The 18,535-nt window shown below is 35.9% G+C and overlaps 1 protein-coding gene across 4 annotated transcripts in view; it reads right to left on the bottom strand.

The window, feature by feature from the left end:
• Positions 1-1,826: 1,826 nt before the first annotated feature.
• Positions 1,827-18,535, bottom strand: part of LOC139120796 (histone-lysine N-methyltransferase NSD2-like) — a 28,909-nt gene continuing 12,200 nt past the window's right edge. For 2 of the 4 annotated variants that reach the window (XM_070685346.1, XM_070685348.1), the window contains exons 4-16: positions 17,236-17,375; positions 15,979-16,314; positions 15,249-15,609; positions 14,416-14,616; positions 13,770-13,949; positions 12,993-13,152; positions 9,638-9,846; positions 8,906-9,018; positions 8,143-8,418; positions 7,001-7,259; positions 6,167-6,273; positions 5,473-5,656; positions 1,827-4,956 (exon numbers count right to left, since the gene is read on the bottom strand). In XM_070685346.1, coding sequence (XP_070541447.1) covers positions 4,697-4,956; positions 5,473-5,656; positions 6,167-6,273; positions 7,001-7,259; positions 8,143-8,418; positions 8,906-9,018; positions 9,638-9,846; positions 12,993-13,152; positions 13,770-13,949; positions 14,416-14,616; positions 15,249-15,609; positions 15,979-16,314; positions 17,236-17,375 — 2,786 coding nt within the window. In that variant the 3' untranslated portion in view covers positions 1,827-4,696. The remainder of the gene's footprint in view (positions 4,957-5,472; positions 5,657-6,166; positions 6,274-7,000; positions 7,260-8,142; positions 8,419-8,905; positions 9,019-9,637; positions 9,847-12,992; positions 13,153-13,769; positions 13,950-14,415; positions 14,617-15,248; positions 15,610-15,978; positions 16,315-17,235; positions 17,376-18,535) is intronic. The other 2 variants (XM_070685349.1, XM_070685350.1) reach the window with 1 other exon arrangement.

The following is an 18,535-nucleotide window of genomic DNA, read 5'->3' as shown; positions in this document are numbered from 1 at the left end:
ATTAGGATGACTAATTTAGGGATTGTCCCGGATTGTCACATAAGTTCAGAAAGTGAAAATCGTTGATTTACAGGGGGAGGGGGGTTTGACCTCCATTCAATTAGCGAACTTTGCTTTCGCTCTTAAAATTTGGGATATTACAAGTTCTCTTTATATCGTAGCAAATCCTACATACTTGTACCAACATATTTTACAGTAACCGTTTCCAACTTGTTCATTTGTGCTATTGTGTTTACTCCCAAACACAATTTACCTAAACTTTTCACTCATCAAATTATAAGATAAAAGTGTCATTTTTTAAAACGAAAGCCAGTTGAAATGAGTGGAAATGCTCATTTGAACTGCCTCACTAACTACAACCCATAATTGTAACCATAAACTTGCAAGCAGTGAAACCCGCTTACTTACTGCCCCTCTGAAGTACTCATTGCTCATTCACAAAGACAAAGAACAGCACAGGAGATGCAAAATGGAGGAGTAAAATAGATCTATGGCACTTTTACACCATAAACACCCAGTTACTGCACAAAACTTGACCGATCACTCACCAATGTAATGTGGCCTGGGCATACATATTCTTCATTAGCTATAGTAAAATGCTAAATTGTACTCTCAGGCAGACAACAACATTTGTGCTTTTCAACTTTTGGAATTCCAACCAAAGAAAAACAAAAGAGCATGACACATTTGATAGCAAGCTGAATATCATTTTGACATCTGCAGGAGTCTCTATTTGGAAATTTGTGGCGTATGAACACAACATTGTACCTTGATGCTATTTTGACCGCCTGTCGTTATAGATGTTTGTTGGTGATCAAGTGGGGACAATAAGAACAAGTGTTTTTGCCTTTCCCTCACACACAACAGTGTGATGCCTCACACAATGAATAGCCTAATGTGATTATACAGTGAACAGAGGCAGGAACCACATGCCATGTAATTACAAACATGAGGTCAAACCATAGACCCCTTGGCATAAATGACCAGTACAAAGCAACTTGCAACAATATTAAGGTAGAATGCACCGCAGGGACACATTTTTAGATTCTCAAACTTTTATAATTCTTTTTATATCTCTGTCTTTTGGTGGGGGGTTCATTTTAAAGCTCTCGGTGTAAGAATACTTTTCACGGTCGTAGTTTTTTGAAATTTGAATTTTCTCCATTTAGTAAACTGGGGGATGGCTGCCATTTTGAATTTCAACTATTCGTAAATCTTGGGGAATTTGTTTCTCTTGTACCAAAATTTGCACAGTGACCCCTTTGTTTTATTCTTGATTTTGAAAGAGAATGGTTGAAACATTCCTTGCGGAAAGTATATGCAAAAGTTTAAGTCTTTCACTTTTGAGGCGCATACTGCTTCAAAATGAAATGCAAGAGCCTTGCAATGATCAGAATTGTTGTTTATTACATTTGTCTCCAGACTGGCCCTTAGTTGCCCGACTTCTCTCAGCAGCAGAGTTACTGGCTGGCCAAGGCATTCACCTCACGATCTATGCAACAGCCTACCACTTCGCGCGACGGTCTGCTGTTCAATCCCTCAATTTATATATTTTGATATATATACGCCCACAGACTTGAAGCAAGTTTAATGGTCTCACCAATAGCACTCAGACACCACTACTGAAATCAATCTTTGCAATAGCTTATACCAACGATTTACCTCACATTTGCTTTGCCACGCAGTACGGTTGCTGTAGAAATGAATTTTGATTAATTTATTGGTCCACACTTCACATCATTCACAACTTACAACCATGAACTACTTGTCTACTTTCACACAGCAGACATCTTGCAAGTGACCATAAAGTAGCACACAGTCTCAGATCACTTACCATGGACTTTTGTTTATTTATGGTCTTTGAATAAAAGTACACTTTAAAAAAATCAAAGAACAAAAGTTGACCTAGCATTATAACATTCTTCCATGTTTGCTCAAAATGATGCTTCAAAAACTACTGATGTAACAACACTTGATAAAGAATATCACTTCATAGCTCCCACATCACATAATGTTGTACATGTAGGCATAGAAAAGTGTAAGTAAAATGCGCTTCAACAGTTCCCTCTAACTTGAAATGTGGAACAAAGTAGCTCTAATGAGTCACAGCAAACATTGACAAACAGTTGTGTGTATTTTGCAATTTCTTTATCAAACTTAAAATGAAATCCTTAATGAGTATCGAACGTTAATATTTCTAAATCTTGATCATTGAGACCATTTGGGGAACCACAATTCAAAAACTTTGACAGAGTTGATTGAAGGAGTCAAAAGGTCTTACTGTGCTGCACTCTATACAAAACTACTTTTTGATTTCTGCAAAAAGACCCTGCCTGCTAAAAAATGCCATTGTATGAGTTATAGTGACAGTGCCCTGGACATGGCTGGTGTTATGAATGAGGGTATACAATCGACAACTTTGTATTTACGGTTCCCAGTCTCAAATTATGAGATATTGTTAACACTGTTCAAAAAAGGTGCTAAACAGTGCACATGAAAATCTTGAGTTACAGCAAGGACTGATCAATTTTGACTTGTATACACTTTGAGATGAACCATTAGATCTTTAGAGGGGGGAAGGCAAATACAGGAAACAGAGCCAAAAAAGTACTAAAAACAAACTGCTGCTATGCTGCCCTTTTTGAACATTCACAAGGAGGTCAGTTGAAATGAGTGTGTAAATTGGAGGGAAAAATTAATGCCTGCTGAGCAAAATCTGAAAAAAATCATTGAAAAGTTGGAAAGAAACAAAGCAAAATTAGCCTGCCAACATCTAGACAAAGCCCTGCAAAGATCTAATGGTTCATCCCTTATTGGAGTTTACAGTGCATACCTCTAGTTTTCATTCACAGAACACAATCATCAGACTTTATGTTAACAACACTCATCAAATTGTGAGTAACATTAGAGACCAAGATTTTCACTGATGTTATACATGCTGGTCACATTTGGACTTGATATACATCAAGTGCAATGTTGATTTTGATTAATGGTACACTGCTTGGCTTTGGCTCACCTTGCACAGTTCAAATTTTGACTGCATGTAAACGCTGTCGAATTTTGACCAATGTTACATAATGTAAAAACTTTGAAAGTGCAAACATTTTTCAAAATTTGACTACATCACTCGTTGAATTTGAGTAGTGGAACACACTCATCAAATCCTTAGTATAAGTACAGACTGAAATTCTCTTGGGCTCAATAAGAATATTGTCGGTTTCTTGAGGAGGTACACAATTACATTTTCACTGACTTTAGCTGAATGTAGTGAAAACAGATGCAGATCACTTGCAGTCAGAATCTCCAAATTCAGTCCTCTATATTCTCATCCATCTAGGGTGAATGAAGTAGGTGAAACCATTGACCTGAGATCATCTTTACAGACAATGCATCTCCGTACAAGATATCCAAGGTTAATCATTTCACGTCTTCATCAAGAATGTTGTTAAAGGTACTTCATGGTTTAGAGTGTTGACTTTAGGCATCACATTTATATTCATTTCAAACAAAAACAAAACAATTTTATAATTAGTGATGAAATACAGAGGACTGAACGAGGATAAATACTGATGGAACCTACATGTGATCTAGGTCTGTACAATTAACACAGCGCCATTATATGCAAATGACAGTATGAATCGAAACTGGATTTAATGATAGTACCACCCTGCCTTGGAAGTACCCTTGACCGCATGCTAAGATTTTTTGTTTATTTGTTTTTTTAAATATTGAGTCCACCAACAGCTTATTCCATCATGGTTGGTTCTAGAATACCAATTAAATATCAACAGTTTAACAGTATCATCAATGAACAACCGAACAGGTAAGTATAAAAATATGTCTACCACTAAGTAATACCTACTCCTACAAACTCTGGCTAGCTGTACAATGAATTACTTTGTCAAATTAAAAACTTGGAAGTAAAACATACACTGCCTCATTTCAAAAAACAAAACAAAAATGAACTCTTTTTTATTAGCTCACTGAAGCAGAACTTAAGTAGGGCAAAGGTGATGGCACAGACTTGCCATAAGATATTTTCAGGTGGGATCTAGATTCCATAGACACTGAAACCTGCTGATCATCCTAGGACTGCCTATTTCTGACATCCAATTTTGTTGTATCACTATCAGATCACTACCTATTTCATCATTTTTCACACTCTCTGGGACTTGAAAACACACCTGTATACTGACCAGCGTAAAAACCCATCTCAAAGTACCGTAAGTGTGACACAATGCCAAAAGACAGAAGTAACAGATGTAAGGTTTTGCATAGTTTCTATTATGCCATGCATTTACCTTACTTCTTCAACCTTACTCAATGTTACCAGTTTTAGTTTCCATGAAAATATCTTATAAAAATGTTTATTTCCTGCTCAGATTATTTCATACGATGGCAGTCAATAATACCACGAAACAATTTTGGCAAAACACAAGAAAAAACCTAAATCTGAAACGAAACAACTTTTAAAACCTTGTCACTTTTATATAACAAATCAAATTTTTAAAAGCTCAACATATTGAACAAATTATGATAATTACAAAGATATGAAGAACGCCTTTTAAAACATGAAAGATCCTTGCAAACACCAGAGAGTACTCCGAAAACCATAAACTGGTACTAAGGACACGGGGAAAATGCATTTGTACAGACATGAGAGCAGTTGTTGTTGTTAAGCAGTAGGAGGTAATGGCTATAACGTTTCTGACTGAGATGCTGGTGAGGCCTTTGCACTATTTGCACTGTCTTCTGCTGATGATGACATATCTTTGCTGTTTTGATCACTAGATGATACACTATCTAGATCATGTTCATGACAGTACATTTTATCATTGACTTCAGTTATCCGTCCTTCAGCATGGCTATCACAGTAGGAATTGGGGCAATCAACACACAATTTCATCGAAGGTTTTCCGCATTCATCACAGTGGTGCCATGGACATTGCCATTTTCCTACAGTAAAAAAAACATACATGATGGTAAGTGAAGGTTTGCTATGTTGTTGTGTTATTGTTGTATTTAATCCACACCTTGTACCATCAAAGGGACACTAGCTGTAACTTTTGATGAACTATGTACTGTATTTCAAAGACAGAATAAATGGAATGTAAAGTACACCATAAGTTATAATTGACAAAGTTTTTAATATTGAAATTCAGCGACTGTTGATTAATTTGTAATATTTGACATGAGAGTGGGTCATAAAATATGTCTAAAGAAATATTATGAAAAAGTTTCATGAGATCTATAAAAATATATCAAAGAAATATGTTATAAAACAAATTTCTCTGATCAAGACATAATTGTAAAGGCATCATATGGGACAGGTTAAACATTACTACTAACCTAATTTAGTAAACAACATCAAAGCACAAAGCATAATGTTACTCTTAGCCATTCAGTTTCCTGTTCAACTACTCTACATGAATACCCATCAGCACATAGCAAATACACTAAAAGATAACTTACCATATGGTGGTTTGGTTAGGTTTAAACATTTGAGATGATAAGCTTTAGGACATGGCTTCTTGTCACACATCACCAATTCTCCACCTTCATAACATCGAAAACATTCATCCTCATGATTTTGTTTCACTAGCTTCCTCCTGTACTTTCTCCGTTTCTTCTTCTTCTGCTTCTCTTCAGTTAACATCTGACGACAAAAACACATGTTGTGAAAACTACACCACCAGCATCCACAGTTAATACAGAAGCACACTGTGGTTGCAATACATAGGTATAGAGGCTCAGAAAATCAATGTTGATGAGCTCTGATGAAAATTTACCAAAAACTACAGTTTTTGTATTTCACTGTGATTAGACATAGAAAACATTCATCCCTGATAGCTTAATATTTGGTTAATGCTCATGATGGCTAATCTTACTGAGAACTGGTGATGTAAGGAGCAATATCATGTGTAAAATACTGAGAATAGGAATATGAATATGACCAGTAATTGTTTTCAGTTTGGATAAAATGATTGTCATTTTTCTCTAAATTCTGAGTTCAAATTAAGCAAGCTAGCAAACAGAAACTTTGACTATGGAAAATCATCAAGTATACTCATACTGCAATATGTTCCTGAACCTGGATTTCCCTATTTCTGTGTGGTGGATTATCTGAATACTTGCAGGTATAATGTAAGTCTACATCTATCTTTACCTTTGGTCTGACTCCAATATATCCACTGCAATTCTTGGCACCACATTCACATTTCTTCTTTTCATTTCCCAGACAATCCAAATTATAGTTGAATGTTAATTCAGAGTCTGTAACAAAACATGAAGTGTTAATACTATCAGACTCCATAAAAATATTCTCCACAAATTTGAGTCGCTGTTACTAATATTTAAACAGACTCGAATTTACGTTTCACATAAGATGTAATAAATTTCAATAAATGGGATTTTGATCATTTTCCTATAGAAGATTTGAAGTATCCTAAAATGTTACAAACTTTGCACTCCTTGAAAATGTATGAATAAAACTGTAAAATGACAAAGGAAGAAAATTAGATTGATCTGCTGGGTAATTCACTATGAGGAACATTTCTAATTTGAACATTATATAGTCTTTAGTTACATTGTTATTTCCAAATACACAGCAGAACAAACTGTAGAAATTGTTAGGTTCCCATTTCCTCACTGCTGGTAGAATAGCTTTGAATTGAAAAGAAGCTGTAACTGTGATCCTCTTTTGCCCCCAAAAGTTTGTCACAAAAATATGACTTCAGTCCATAGTATGGGTAGACAGGAAATACATTTTTGTTATTGTAATATATCTTTTGCTTATAAAGCAAAACTGCTGTAAATATGTTATAATTCACACGAAAAACAATATGCAATTGAAATCATAGGAGCTTAAACTGACTTAAGGAGTTCTAGAACATTTGTTTCTTTTATGATAGGAAATGGATGCTTGGGAAGCTGTACAGTTAGTTACTGAAACAAAGACAAATAGAATGAAAAACATGATTGATGAGAAAATTAGTCTTACCTGGTGGGATATCCTTCAAAGCAAACAGACCCACTCTAGTATCTCCATTGACAGTCCACTTTGATGTTTCACAATTAGGATCACAGGAATGATTCATAAACCTGGCAAGATTTCCCCTTGGTCCGGCATCAATAATACGATCTTTATCCAATGTCAACATGTAGAAGTTATCCTCATCCTTTGAGTGGCAGTTATGAATCCTCTTGTGACAGGTTTCATCATCAACAAGCTCACCAACATACTCATTCACAAAGTCACCCTAAGAATGAATCAAGACAAGACATAGATTACTTTCTGCATCAAGACTGGCATGCGTGTGCTGTGGATCAGATGCAAAACTGAACTCAGAAAGACTGTAAATATATACATTTGTTCTAAAAATGCCTGAAGAACACATTGTGTAATTAACACTTCAATGGACCCTTTCCACCCCATGGTTTGGCCCAAACCCATTGTTCTCAATGGTGACTGTGAACCTGTTTACAGGGATTTGGGCTGAACAGGTTAATAATGTTGCTTCAGATACCATACACTGACAATAGTCATTGAAAACAAGAAATCTGGTCATTCATATCTCTACACTGCAGATACATGTATAACTGCTTATGCACATTTGCATACTGAGTTTCTGAGTAATCAAACAATACTTTTAATGACACAATTGTCCTCAAATTAATTTTTTCAGAAGTTTTTCCTTACTGAATACAAGATTTCAAGATATCAAACGTTCACAAAGGCTTGATATGTTTCGGCCATCAAAATATGTAAAAGTGGCACTTATTCCATAAGATTGTGTTCATTTTATTAAAGACGACTTACTGAAACAGAACTTTCAATGCATAGCAGTACAGGGATGAGCAAATCCACTTGTGCAGCTCATGGGCTATTTCTTGGGCTATTTCTATTAATGACCTGGCAGGCAGTTATTCCTACTACTAGCCTGATGGACTACTGAATTATTCCGCTGGTATCTATTGGGCTTGTACAAATCATGGCTGGGCAAGTAGTCAATTTGGCTCCAAGTCCATTGACTAGTGTATCTCAAAATGACTTGCTCATCCCTGGTGCCAATTGCTTTCACAGAAACATTCATTTACATTTACATATTGTCATATGTCTCTATAACATTTTCAAAGACACACCTTCTTAATGGCAACTTTTGTTTTCAATCCCCAGCCACGGCCTTTCTCAGAAGTTCTGAAGGGGACGCACTCTGGGTATTGCATTTTCTGGAAACGTTGATTTTGGCATTTTTCTCCCGCTGGACAAACTTGTGGATGGCATTCTATAAGCAGCATGCGATTAAGGCAGTCACTATCTGGTCCACAAGGATTTTTCATATCTGGTTTACATTCACATGGTGTACATTGAGTGATATCAAATTGTGGCATTTGTACTTTACCTACTGGCTTATTGGTCTGCAGAAAAAAAAGAAGACAACAGAAAACAGCACTGAATGTAAACCTGCAAAAACACACAGATAGCTTACGTCAAACATATGATATACCGTTACTTCTCTCCTTAAATACAGCAAAGTCACAGCTGTGGCAAGCGTGTGTGGGAGTAATACCAGACTAGACATAGTGTCTTCATTGTCTGATATAACACCTGAGGGATGGAAAGCAGGCGGTGATTGACTTTGACATAGCAAATACAAGATACAAGCAATACTCTGATATTACCATACCAACTACTCACCTCGCTAATTAGCTTGAAATCTAATTATCAGAATGCATCTGTGGAAAATGAGACAGGTACATAAGAACAAAGCCTACCAGGTAATTTAGTAGCTAAAGAGTTTGAAGTGGTTTAGTTAGCTAAGAAATTGTCAAGAAAGAAGTGGGATCGTTGTTCTACTGACAGATATACTTTACAATGAAAGAAGACATATAAGACTTGGCATACCTTAATGAATTTAAATGGTGCTGGTTTCTTTTCGCTGTTCTCCAAATCTTTTGCAACACGTTGTTCTTTAGCTTTCTTCCATTCTTGAAATTTTACAGTGGCTTGCTCCAATGCTGTACACAATCATAAGATATGACAAAATTATTCATTTTGAAACTAACTGTTGCAGTTTATCAAATCATTTTTCACAACATTCTCTGTAACTAACTTTGCGCATCCATTATTTTTTTCTTACAAAACAGCATTTCTGCCATTTGGACATCAAACTGTTACAAGTGGAATACTTATCTAAAGGATGCATCCTAGAGGATGCATTGTACACTTGTCTTATGTCATACTGTGCCCTATACGGCACATCCAAAATTTAGATGAGTTCAAACATATTTGTTAATGGTGCTCACCCGCAATAAAAAGGATGCTTTGTGTTCTACAGCCTCATTATGCCTAAATGATTACATGATGGCAGTACAAACCCATTCATGAGTACAAGTAGGTATGGAAATACATGATATTCTATGCACTTTTGCGCACGTGGGTTTGGTTGTACCATGGTCCATTGGAATTCCACGGCGAACCTATTTCACAGTCATAAGCTGAATTACGGCAGACTATATTTAAATCATGATATGGCAGAAAATTCTCATTTCAGACCTTAATGCTGACAACTATTCCATAGAGAGTTGGGTATGCAGACACAGCTCATTATGGAGAGTAATGCCTTGCCTTGCTTACCTTGTCTGAAGACAGCAGCTAGACCCTTGGCACAGTGACTGTCTTTGCTACCTTTATCACCCTCTTGAAAATGAAAGACTCTGGCTTGATGTGTCCAGAAGTAGTCGTGTGAGCCAAAGAATCTGACTGGAAATTCTCCAACTTGATGTGGTTTTTCCTGAATATTGATCGGAATGTATTTGGGATGACATACTTCAGCTGGCCACCACCTTTTGAAGGAAAAACAAAATATATCTATTTAACATCATGATGATCGTAGCGGATTACAGTGTGTGTGGGAAGAAAGCCCTGCAGTCACACTTCTTAAATTACGGACACAAACTCACTATCAACAACTTGGTTTAATTTATAGAATACAGTAGAAATTATACTTTGATGCCACATCTGAAACTTACAAAAATGTTGTTTAAACCTTTGCATACTGTATTTTGTGTATTACAAGATCAATTCCTCCCTGAATTAAAATATTTTGTCACAAGATAACATTGGGTGTTACCATACAAATGTTGTTCAGTAGAGTTTTCCATCATAATTCATAAAATACTAAATTGCATGTAAGTTGAAGACAACTCATGGAGATATTTTCAGTGTATGACAGGATATAGCCATACATGGCTCGAAATTAGCAGTAGTCCCGCGTCCACAGACTACCAACTTTTCCCTGGGGCTACCAAAACCCATGAAATGCTAGCCCACATGGACTACCATAGCCTGGGACATGAAATTCAGTCAGAACTAGAATTTGGCATGCAATGTCCATCACTTTGGGACGACTCCGACGAGTTGAATGCAGTCAAACCCAGCAAGCTAGCTGGACACAGAAAGGCCATATGATAACTTTGTTATGAAAATTGCAAAGACAACAGGGCGATGGAATTTTGCAACAAAGTTTCAATATCTGAACTGATGTACTTAATTGACAGGCACAGGAAATGACGGCCAATGAAAAAGCATTTTCACTACATTTAGATAATAATTTATCAATCATAGTTACACAGAAATTATTGTCTCCTCCCCTGCACAGAAAGCCAAATCTCTATTTTTAGCCCTGCTGAGAGAAAGTCATTGTCATGGCAACTATCAAAATTTGCATACAACTCTGAGTATGAAACACGTTATCAATATGTCACCAAACTTTTGAGTGTCACTGCTGTCCAATTCATACCCTATTACTGGTTTCCTTTTGGTATTCACAGCAAATGAACAGAAAATTTACTTTATTGGGCAGAATCTTGAAAAATACCATCAAGGACAGTGTGCTCACATTCGGTTTGAATTGGTCCATTTGAGAAATATTTAAATCAGGAAAACAAGAATGACAAAAGCAAATAAGGTCTCCAACTTTGGTACTGGAGGTCATCTTTAGGAACATGCATATCAACTTCTATAGCAATGGGACAAGCAGATCCTAAATACATAAGCAAATGTCAACAACAAAAAATATACAGAGAAGGTTTGATAAAAAGAAAAGGTGGGAGTGGGTAAAAAAATGTACAAGGGATCTGGTAAAAAAGTAATGCTACCTCATCAATCTTCTAGACCCTACCCCCTCCTGAATATCAAATGTTCCATCCCTTGGTATTACATAACGCCAGATGACAGGAAATATATTTACAACCTTGGGAAGTTTTTAATTAATGCCATGAGTGTTATCATTCTAATGTAAACAGCACTTAAGTTAGTTACAGATAGTGAAATGCCTTCCACTGTGGGTGGTGATTACAACATCTGGAATTATCTTGGATCCAAATTTCTCATCAGTTCTTGTATGTCTTACATAGAAAAGTTGCAAAAATTGGTCCACAATGAAAAAATTCACCTCGCTTGTTTTCTGGATCAAATTTTCCTACAAATTGATACCAAATATGACAAAATTATGTTCACAGCCTTCGAAACTGTCTCACAACATATCCTTGGTTGGTGTAGGTCATTTAAGGTCACAAACAGAGAAAATTGCCTAAAATATACAAATTTGGGGGTTTCCAACACTTTGAGCAGAAAATTTATCTAAAACATCCCTTCAGACTTTATACCAAATTACAAAGCTATCAAACAAGTAATTTTGAGAACAAGTTTTCTTGACCAAAAATGACAATATTGTCTTAAAAATTCAAATTTGTATATTTCAGGACAATTTCCACATATCTAACTATTGTCATCTCTGTACGTCTGTGTACCAAATGCAAAAGCTGTCTGTCCAGGGGTTTTAAAAGAAAATACTGATTAAGATTTTTTGACCAAAAATGACAAAATTGCTCCAAAATAGTAATTTTCCCAATTTTAGTCATAATTTCAACAAATTAGAAGAGTAACACCTTCGCAAAGATCCAACCCAAATTTGAGAGCGATTGGGCTGGCGGTTTCAGAGAAGAATTTTTACTGAAAATGAGAAAAATCACCAAAAAATTCAGCAAAAATACAAAATTAAGGATATCTTCACAATATTCATAAAACTGTATAAGGTTCACCTAAGGTACTTGCACACAAATTTTCAAAGCAATCAAAACAGCGGTCCTCAAGATATTAATACTTGACCATTTTCACATTTTGTAAGCTCATTTGCATAATTTTGGCAATGCAGACTTCATTTGAACAAAATCCCATCTATAGCCCAGGATGCATCCACGCACCAAATACAAAGCTGAAACGTGCAGCGGTTTGCGTGTTTTTGATGTTGACGGACATACTGTACGTACATACATACATACATACATACATACACACATACATACAGACGCCATCGACTTCAGCTTATACGATAAACTCACATTGGTATAACCAAATGTGAGCTAAAAAAATAGGTCTTTTCTTGCCTAGTTAAGGGAAAAAATTATCCCTAAACTACAAAATGCATGGGCTACCAGCCATTGTCACTGGGCTACAAACTTCAGAAAATGGTAGCCCAAGTGGACTACCAGGGAAAAAAGTTAATTTCGAGCCCTGCCTGGTAAAGCTAGCACATTAATTATGTGTAGTCATCCTTGATCCTGTCCCTAAATGCTAGACTCAATGAGGCTACTTGTAGTCCTATCTACTGGATTCATCAACTGATCAATAGCTGTTAGAAACAAAACAAGTGAGAATGTAAAACTTCGGTAGTTATTTCTGGCAATGCTCACAATAACAGGTTCTAGAAATTTCCAATTTCAGAGAATGATTTGTATTTTCTACATTGACCAATTGGAATGATCGTAGTGTTATGTAATCAAGTGAATCAAACTTTCGAAACGATTACAACACCAGACCATAGTATAGTACAAGGGTAAAGGATAAAGAAGAGAAGGTATTTGTCAAAGGATGGCAAAGCAGCATTGGATGAGTAGGAAAAGGGTGATTAGCAGTCAGAAAAACATACCTGTAGTTTCCTAATTTGACCCAGACAATATCACCATACTGGGGTCGTTTACCATTTGTACAATCTCTACAATACCAGCTGTCTTCAGGTATCTCATCATAGCCAATACACTCAGGATGAAATGCCGCTGGACAACTTTCACAACACATTAGACTGCCACCTGTAAAAAAAATTGTGTTGTTTGAACAATACATTATTTCAAGAGCTTCTGAAAACAAGTTATTTTAATCATAAAATGACTACATGAATTTTTGGATAATAGCATCATAAAAGGCAGTTGTGGAGGACAGTCAGCTGTAACTGCTGTCAGCTGATGTATGAAATTCCCATGTAACAGTAAATTTGTAAACATCCTCATATTGACACCTTCACTTTGAATGCAAAAATTATTACAAAAATGCAGTAGGACGAAAGAATACTTTAGTATGTTTCAATTCTAACGCTAAAACAGTCATACTGGTGGAAGAGAAAGATGGATGAATGAATTAAAGCTTGGCAATTGAAAATACCGTATTAGGTATGGCCAGGTTACAGACTGGGTGATGAAAAAGATATGTGGTCTGTCTAACAAAGCCCTGTTCGGGAAAACATGGTCTTGATGTCTAATATTTTAAACCTAGATGTTGAAACACAGAGAAGGATTGACAGTAATGGTTCATTATTTCTTTGGCACTGCTTGAGAAATGTTGAGAGTTTGAAATGCATACAGACTAGAGTCAGAGTGAATGTCAGGATGTTTACTTGATGTGCTGGGACAACACTGTAAATCAAACCTACCCTTTGAACACATAAAACACCAACTGACATTGACATGAGAATGGTGTTTCTGTGTCTTTACTGGTTGAAAGTGTTTACTGCATACAATGGCATTGGATGCCAAGACAATACTTCCTGCTGCGATGCATCCATCTCCTGCATGGTAAGCAGTTGGGCACCGAACACAGCGCGTCAAACGACCTGTAAATAGATAGTCATCAGAATTTATATTCATGTAACTAGCAAATAGCGGTTACACAATCTGTAGTAAAGTTACATTCCTTTGTAGTTTCCGATAAGAATACCCATTGTATTGGTATTTAATGAGATGTAAACACTTCGTCAATCAACACACATCAAATCAAACTTTGTATAGTAAAATATTCATCTCTGGGATGGAGCTTATCCATAAACATCTCACAAATTGTCTTTTATTCCTTTGTATTTTCATTTGCCCATCTGAATATTGGATAACATTCCAAATAACCCACAATTCACTAGATGCAAGATCTTTCATAACAAAAGCTATCTTTCCAACTCCAAAGGAGAAGAAAGTTTCATCTCTTCTAGCAGTCCTCTTTAAAACCCTTATGATTTGACCAAATATCATGTCTTTTCCAACCAAACTTTGATACAAGTTTGCCACCATGGGAATTGTGATACTAACCTTTGTTAGCTCTTGAATTCCTAGGGTTATCAGCTGAGCAGGCCTGGCATGTATGCAGCGGGCACGTCACACCTTTCCCATCAAACCTGGTCAGAGGCCATTTCTTCAAACATTCCTCGTGATAAAATTTGCCACAAAGTGCTACTGAGCAACGTTTGACACTAGTATCACTTTTAGTACAGATGAAACATGAATGAACACCTGTAAAATGAAACATAGACTTATCAACCAAAATGTCTCATATTTATATACTGACAGTACACTCCACGATGACACAAATTGTACTTAAAATGATATAGACAATTAGAATGGACATCAATCTATAAGCAACGTTAACTTCTAAGTAAACTGTTCATCAATGAGAGCATGTAAACGTATTTTGCTATTGTGACAAGTAAACTTTATGTATACAGCACTAAAGGTGTATTGTCACCCCGAAGTCACTGCTGTGTCTTGCTTGTTTAGAAGAATTAATCAGTATGAACATACAAAACTGTGTGAAAATAATGAAAAAGAACTTGCAATAAAAGAACTTAGGTCAGCTGATGAATTTCGACTCTTATTTCTCCTCACTTTCTTTTTAATTTAACCATATGAGAGATCAAAGCAAACATATGCAAACAAAGATACGTAACAGAAAAGAGGAAACACTCTCATACATATTTTCAACTCTTTTATTTTCAGGTTTCAAAAGAGTTTGTCTTTAAGTTCCTGACCACTTAAGACAACAAAATTTAACGTGCACCCAGAAGCTCTACAAACTGGCTATAAACTCTGGAACTGTCCAGAGATGCTAACATAAATAAAGTTTGATCAAAATTAAAAGCCCTTACCTGAAATACATTCATCACATTTAAACACTCCAGCAGGCATCTGTTGAAGTCCAATACAGTCCAAATGAAACGCTCCACAACACTGACCTTCACAAAGTAACAACTCTCCTGGCCTTTCACAAACTTGACACACGTTTTCCTTCCTTGATGCGCCAGCACCACCACCGCCACGACTTCCATTTCTACCATTAGTACTGGTACTACTACTGCATCCGTTGCCACTGCAATGACCATTGCTGCATTCACTGTCATTGGTTTCACTATTCCCATTGGTTGCTGATTGTATGGCATCACTGATGATTGACGTGTCAATCACCAACGGATTCTCATCTTCTTGCATTTCTGCAAAGTCTTGTGACATCTACATGAAATGCAACATAAGTTACAACAATTACAATCCTGATTCAGTGTCTGATCTGAAAAAATATTAATCCACATAAGCACATGCATTATACTGTGATCTGCACGTAATTGTAATTCCTTCTTCTACATGATTGTCACCTTTACTACTTAAGAATTCCAAATAAGTGTGGTGATCATAGTGGCTGAGTTTACGACAACACTCTACAAATTAATCCTCTTTCTACCAGGCTCCATACACAAACCATAGAAATAAATACAACTTGGGAGATAGAGGATTGACATGGGAAGACAATGGAATCGAATACACTTATCCATACATCTTAATATTCTAAATATTATGACACACCTACTGGAGAAATCTACTTACTTCAGCTGTGATGGATTTAGCTGCTTTCATCTCTGCAAGTTTCTTCCTTGTAGTTCCAGGACGCCTTCCCCTCTTCTTTTTGACAGGTACTGTTCCAGATGCTGTTGGTGTAGTTGCAGTTGATGTCTGTGTTGCTGTTGCTTTACTTGCTGCCTCAGCAGCTGCAGCTTCCATTTCTTTCAGATATTTTGGTTTTCTTCCTCGTTTTTTCTTGAGAGGTGTTCCATCTGGTAGTGTGACACCAGCAACTCTCCTGGCAGCTGCAATAACATTGTCTAAGGTATCATCAATGGAGTCACTCTTTCTCTTCTCTTCTTTGTCTTCTTTTGGACTGATCTGTAGAATAAATACATAGATAGCTTATGATCTGTAGCATTAATACATGTATAGCTTATGATCTGTAGAATAAATACATGTACTGCTTATGATCTGTAGAATAAATACATGACATATAAGCTTATGATCTGTAGAATAAATACATGTACGGCTTATGATCTGTAGAATAAATACATGACATATAAGCTTATGATCTGTAGAATAAATACGTGTATAGCTTATGATCTGTAGAATAAATACATGTATAGCTTAGTACATATGGAAGTCATACTGATTAGGATATAATACATTTCACTTTTTTCATCGTACACACATGTAGGAAAATGATTGTTATCAGCTGTACAATGACTAACAGATCAGACTGTTACTTAATTATTCAGTAAAGTCAGCAGTTTTTATCAAATCATGGTATTTTACAATGAAAGTTACTAGTAGCAGTAAGTCTTCAGCACACATCAGTGAGTTTGTAATTTTTTCCTGTAACAATCTTAGGATGACTGATATTATTTAATTTGTAATATTGGTGCTTTTATTAATGTCTGGTAATTACTATCAGTTAAACTTTTGAAGGTAAAATAAACAAGTTAAATGAAATTGTTATTCATGTTAATCACAGCACAGTTCATATATTCCTGTACAGTAATACATACTATATCATACCATACATGTTTCTTATTAGAAGCTTCCCATTACATTTCCTGATGCAGTTCAGTTAAATAGATATATACTTCAAGTTCAAAACCGTAACCATTCCTATGATCCAGAGTCTCATGCTGAACAGCTCACTTATTATATTACAATGTTGACATTTCAAAAACACATGTGGGTTTCTTTGATGGTGATGTTTGATGGATATCAAATGAAAATGATTTCAAATACTATTGAGACTATACCAAACCCAAACACCAAACATATACGTACTACCTTAAATGCTTTTGTCATTTCTGGTGAAAATCCAATATTTTCAACATCAGCCTCCTGCATTTTTTTCGATGGTCTCAGTTCTCTTCGGGGTCGTTTTACCGCTGGCTGTTCCCCGATGTCATCAGCTTTCCTCTTACCTGTTGACAAGATATTGGATTTTTAGTACATTATTGACTAAATCACACTTCTGTTAAATCAATGACTTTTTGTTTAATAACAAAGTCTGTAATGATAATGGGCCCTAATAAGACGCTGATCTGTGCAAAAAACTTTCACTCAAAGCTAGTAGATGAAACTATCTCTTACATTTTGCCAAAATTCATATATGAATAAATCAAAGTGAAATCCAATGCCTTGTTCCATCAAAATTTTTTTTCTCTTTTCAAACAATAAAAGCTCCAGAGCAAAGTCATACATGGCATACTAGTATTTCTGTCTGCTTCATAAATGTGTGTTACCTATAGCAATTATTTGTAAGCTCAGACAATTCTATAAATATCTATAGAGCATACAGATAGAATCCAACATGTCCCCACCTGCTGCAAAATATTTTTAGCTTAATTTCTTACAAAAAGAATTGTTATCACATGAATAGACAAGTTCTCGATATAAAACTACATTTGTGTGGAAGGATTAGAGAGAACTTTTTCTGCTCATAAAAATGCTGGAAGTATTCAAGGGTTGCAAAGAAGTAATGTTTTCCAGGTTATACACACATGGTAACAGAGATATGATTTTACACTTTCATTTTTCTGATTACAACAACTTTTACAGGCTGGTAAGCCAGAAATGTCACCTGGGGTCCTGGAGCCTGTTTTACCTGACTTCTCCTATAAACCTTGATAAAGCCACACACTTGCATGGAAGATTATTATGATTATTTACAACTAATTTATCTATCTCTACAGCTCATGCAAAATCGGTTTCTGAGTAACATTTTTGATGGCTAACAAAATAGAACTAGCATGATTCACTCACTTCCTTTCTTTAGATTGTTTCAAAAGTCATGTGTATAACTACAACTTTGTTCATTAAAAACTACTTGGTGAAGTGCTGTCTAGTCATAGTTGCAAAATACATCATTTGGGAATGCTTGTTTACCTATCTTTTATCACCACACAATATATTATGCTTCAGAATTCCCCCCATTTCATTATTAGACATACCTACACTTTTTGTTCACGAGTCCTTTCAAACCACATGCAGGGCTCGAAATACTTTTTTTCAACCACCTGTCCACTGGACAAGTCAAAATAAAAAATACCTGTCCAAGTAAGAAAAGTACCTGTCCAAAATG

Source organism: Ptychodera flava, chromosome 20 (genome assembly GCF_041260155.1).
Source record: "Ptychodera flava strain L36383 chromosome 20, AS_Pfla_20210202, whole genome shotgun sequence".
NCBI lineage: Eukaryota > Metazoa > Hemichordata > Enteropneusta > Ptychoderidae > Ptychodera > Ptychodera flava.
Note: the sequence above shows the minus strand (reverse complement) of the source record. Positions and strands in the feature narration are given on the sequence as shown.